The sequence below is a fragment of the Chiloscyllium plagiosum genome, chromosome 18 (assembly GCF_004010195.1).
Source record: "Chiloscyllium plagiosum isolate BGI_BamShark_2017 chromosome 18, ASM401019v2, whole genome shotgun sequence".
NCBI classification, from domain to species: Eukaryota; Metazoa; Chordata; class Chondrichthyes; order Orectolobiformes; family Hemiscylliidae; genus Chiloscyllium; species Chiloscyllium plagiosum.
Genome location: NC_057727.1, coordinates 1105843 through 1111087, shown reverse-complemented (window position 1 = coordinate 1111087; position 5245 = coordinate 1105843). Strand labels below are relative to the sequence as shown.

At 50.4% G+C, this 5245-nt stretch overlaps 1 protein-coding gene across 1 annotated transcript in view; it reads right to left on the bottom strand.

Annotated features, from left to right (window-relative positions):
• LOC122559232 (cytosolic 10-formyltetrahydrofolate dehydrogenase-like) overlaps positions 1-5245 on the bottom strand; it is a 130146-nt gene that overhangs the window by 120681 nt on the left and 4220 nt on the right. The window contains exon 2 of the mRNA XM_043708612.1: positions 1973-2159. Within this exon, the coding sequence (XP_043564547.1) occupies positions 1973-2099 (127 nt within the window). The 5' untranslated portion in view covers positions 2100-2159. The remainder of the gene's footprint in view (positions 1-1972; positions 2160-5245) is intronic.

Genomic DNA, 5245 nt, shown 5'->3' with positions numbered 1-5245 from the left:
ACTTTTTCACACAGAGGGTGGTACGTGTATGGAATGAGCTGCCAGAGGAAGTGGTGGAGGCTGGTACAATTACAACATTTAAAAGGCATCTGGATGGGTATATGAATAGGAAGGGTTTGGAGGGATATGGGCTGGCAGGTGGGAATAGATTAGGTTGGGATATCTGGTTGGCATGGACGGGTTGGACTGAAGGGTCTGTTTCTGAGCTGTACATCTCTGTGACTCTATGACCAGCTCCAGTATGGCCCCTTCCCAAGTTGGACTGTTTACACACTGCTCTAGAAAACCCTCCTGGATGCTCGTTACAAATTCTGCTCCAATTTGACCTCTAACACTAAGTGAATCCCAGTCAATGTTGGGAAAATTATAATCTCCCATCACCACCACCCTGTTACTCCTACATCTTTCCATAATCTGTTCACATATTTGTACCTCTATCTGATGCTCACTGTTGGGACGACAGTAGTACAATTTCAACATTGTTACCGCACCCTTCCTATTTCTGAGCTCTGCCCCGCTTCCTCCTTTCTTTGTCAAACAGTCAGATAGCTGAGTGCTGCTATCATTTCAGTTTAGACATTTCTCTGCTCTCCAGTATTTGTTCTAAAACAGCAATATCAATCCTCAGACTTTTCTCATTTCAGGTGAAATAACTCCACAGAGGCCAGTATCCTGTCACTAATTCACCCTTAAAGAACCCTTGACATTTATCCAGCTTCCTCACAGCCAGCTACGGAGCCGAAACTTCAGTTCTGAAGCAGGGTCACTGGATCCAAAACGTTAGCACTGCTTTCTCTCAACAGATGTTGCTGAGATTTTTCAACAATTTCTATTTTTGTTTCTGAATTCCAACATCTGCAGTTTTTCCCTTTTTTCTAAAGTTTAATATCTGTTGTACAAAATCAGGGGTTCAAACCACTGCCAGACCATACCTAGAAAGGGATCATTCCACAGACAGAACACACCCAGAAAAGGAACATACCCGGAGAGGGAACACATTCACACAGAGGGAACACACCCAGAGAGGGAACATACCCCAGAGAGGGATTACGCCCACAGAGGGAACACACCCAAAGAGGGAACACACCCAGAGAGGGAACATACCCAGAGAGGGAATACACCCAGAGAGGGAACACACCCAGAGGGGGAACACACCCACAGAGGGAACACACCCAGAGAGGGATTACACCACAGAGGGAACACACCCACAGAGGGAACACACCCAGAGGGAGAATACACCCACAGAGGGATTACACCCACAGAGGTAACACACCCAGAGAGGGAACACACCCACAGAGGGAACACACCCACAGAGGGAACACACCCACAGAGGGAACGCACCCAGAGAGGGAACACACTCACAGAGGGAACACACCCAGAGAGGGAACACACCCACAGAGGGATTACACCCACAGAGGGAACACACCCAGAGAGGGAACACACCCACAGAAGGAACACACTCACAGAGGGAACACACCCAGAGAGGGAACATACCCACAGAGGGAACACACCCACAGAGGAACACACTCACAGAGGGAACACACCCACAGAGGGAACACACTCACAGAGGGGACACACCCACAGAGAGAACACACCCACAGAGGGAACACACTCACAGAGGAAACACACCCACAGAGGAAACACACCCACAGAGGGAACACACTCACAGAGGGAACACACCCAGAGAGGGAACACACTCACAGAGGGAACACACTCCCAGAGGTAACACACCCGCAGAGGGAACACACCCACAGAGGGAACACACTCCCAGAGGGAACACACCCACAGAGGGAACACACTCACAGAGGGAACACACCCAGAGAGGGAACACACTCACAGAGGGAACACACTCCCAGAGGGAACACACTCACAGAGGGAACACACTTACAGAGGGAACACACCCAGAGAGGGAATACACTGAAAGAGGGGCCATTCCCACAGAGAAATTGCAGCTTTACAATACAGTACCCACCAAGAGGATCCTCCTTGCCATCTTTATCGGGGATTGTGAATATTCCAACAATCTGGTGGCCTGCCTTTTTGAGTTCCTTGTACACCTCTTGGCCAAACAGACTCTGTCCAATCACAGCAATCTTCATCTTCCTTCAGCACTGAGTACTGAGATCCTGAGACACAGGGAAACCAAACACTTGGTATTCCTGGAGGGAGACAAAATAACAATGATTCACTCTCCTCAATGATGCTGTTATTGGAAAGACCAAGTCAATCCCAGGTTGGAATCTGGTCAGTATATCACACAACAATTCCCAGACAAAACAAAACACAATGATCCCAGTCACCTGATAGGTATCTATTACCTTTTTGGGTTCCCACCTTCTCTGATCTCCAGTTTCTTTGTTCGTTCCATTATCTCTGATTCACAAAGTTCCAGGTTCAGGTTCTAGTCCAGAAGCCAGATGATGGAGTGCTGCACAGTCGGAGGGTCAGTACTGAGGGAGTGCCACACTGTCAGAGGGTCAGTACTGAGGGAGTGCCACACTGTCGGAGGGTCAGTACTGAGGGAGCGCTGCACTGTCGGAGGGTCAGTACTGAGGGAGTTCGGCACTGTCGGGGGGTCAGTGCTGAGGCAGTTCCACACTGTCGGAGGGGCAGTACTGAGGGAGTGCCGCACTGTCAGAGGCTCAGTACTGAGGGAGCGCCGCACTGTCAGAAGGTCAGTACTGAGGGAGTGCCGTGCTGTCAGAAGGTCAGTACTGAGGGAGTGCCGCACTGTCAGAGGGTCAGTACTGAGGGAGTTCGGCACTGTCGGAGGGTCAGTGCTGAGGCAGTTCCACACTGTCGGAGGGTCAGTACTGAGGGAGTGCCGCACTGTCAGAGGCTCAGTACTGAGGGAGTGCCACACTGTCGGAGGGTCAGTGCTGAGGCAGTTCCACACTGTCAGAGGGTCAACTTTATACTGGAGGGATTTCCAGGATATTGGTCCAGCAACGGTGAAGGAACTTGCTGCAGTATTCCCGGTCCCTGACCTGTTTGTATCACCGCAGTGTTTATGTGAACATAGAACAGTGAACATTACAGCACAGCACAGACCCTTCGGCCCTCGATGTTGCGCTGACCTATGGAACAAATCTGAAGCCCATCTAACCTACACTATCCCATTCTCGTCCATATGCCTGTCCAATGACCATTTACATGCTCTTAAAGTTGGCGAGTCCACCACTGTTGCAGGCAGTGCGTTCCACGCCCCTACTACTCTCTGAGTAAAGAAACAACCTCTGACATCTGTCCTAGATCTATCACCCCTCAGTTTAAAGCTGTGCCCCCTCGTGCTCGCCATCACCATACTTGGAAAAAGGCTCTCCCTGTCCACCCTATCCAACCCTCTGATTATCTTTTATGTCTCTATTAAGTCACCTCTCAACCTTCTTCTCTTTAACGAAAACAGCCTCTAGTCCCTCAGCCTTTCCTCGTAAGACCTTCCCTCCATACCAGGCAACATTCCTGTAAATCTCCTCTGCACCCTTTCCAAAGCTTCCACATCCTTCCTATAATGCATTGACCAGAACTGTACGTAATACTCTAATTGAGGCCGCACCAGAGTTTTGTACAGCTGCAGCATGACCTCATGGCTCTGAAACTCAATCCCTCTACCAATAAAAGCTAACACACCGTACGCCTTCTTAACAACCCTGTCAACCTGTGAGACAACTCTCATGGATCTATGTACCTCGACACCGAGATCTCTCTGCTCATCTGCACTGCCAAGAATCTTACCATTAGCCCAGTACTCTGTATTCCTGTTGCTCCTTCCAAAGTGAATCACCTCACACTTTTATGCATTAAACTCCATTTGCTATATCTTAGCCCAGCTCTGCAGCTTATCGATGTCTCTCTGTAACCTACAACATCCATCGTCACTATTAACAACTCCACTAACCTACAACATCCATCGTCACTATTAACAACTCCACCCACCTTACTGTCATCCGCCAATTTACTAACCCATCCTTCTACACCCTCATCCAGGGCATTTATAAAAATGACAAACAGCAGTGGCCCCAAAACAGATCCTTGTGGTACCCCACTAGTAACTGAACTCCAGGATGAACATTTCCCATCAACCACCACCCTCTGTCTTCTTTCAGCGAGCCAATTTCTGATCCAAACCACTAAATCACCCTCAATCCCATGCCTCCATATTTTGTGCAGAAGGAGAGCCTACGGGGAACATTATGAAACACCTTACTGAAACCCATATACACCACATCAACTGCCTTACCCTCATCCACCTGTTTGTTCACCTTCTCAAAGAACGTGGTGTGTGATGGGGAATGGATTTGTTGGCAAAGTCACTGGATTAGTAATCCAGATTAACTCTCAGAGTTCAAGCATTGGAATCCCACTACAACAGATAGTGCAAAGTGAGTTCAGTAAAATTCTAGAATGTAGAGCTCAGACTAATACTAACCAGGGATGTAAAACCCCATCTGGTTCACTAATATCCTCCAGGGAAGGACACTCTCCTCTCTACCTGGTCTGGACAGTGTGACTCCAGACCCATAAAGATATGGTTGACTCTAACTGCCCTCTGCACTGGCTGAGACAGGCGCTCCATTCAAGGGGCAATTAGGGATGAGTAATAAATGATAGCCCAGCCAGTGATGCCAACATCCCATGAACGGCAACAGAACGGCCCCATGCTGGTGTTTTCCCAGTTTCTGTGTAAAGAACAATCTCTTGGAGGAGGCGTGATCAGGAATTTCCTGGAGCCAAACGGACTCATGCATCTTTCAAGCCCCCAGTTGGAGTCAGAGAGATCTTGCCTGCTCAAGATCCTGGGGCTCAGTCTGACTGGGAACACCCACCCCCCCCCCAGGGTTCAGTCTGACTGGGACCACACCCCCCTGGGGCTCAGTCTGATTGGGAACACCCCCGCCTGGGGCTCAGTCTGACTGGGAACACACCCACCCCGCTGGGGCTCAGTCTGACTGGGAACACACCCACCCCGCTGGGGCTCAGTCTGACTGGGAACACACCCACCCCGCTGGGGCTCAGTCTGACTGGGAACACACCCACCCCGCTGGGGCTCAGTCTGACTGGGAACACACCCACCCCGCTGGGGCTCAGTCTGACTGGGAACACACCCACCCCGCTGGGGCTCAGTCTGACTGGGAACACACCCACCCCGCTGGGGCTCAGTCTGACTGGGAACACACCCACCCCCCGGGGCTCAATCTGACTGGGAACACACCTACCCCCCGGGGCTCAGTCTGGCTGGGAACAC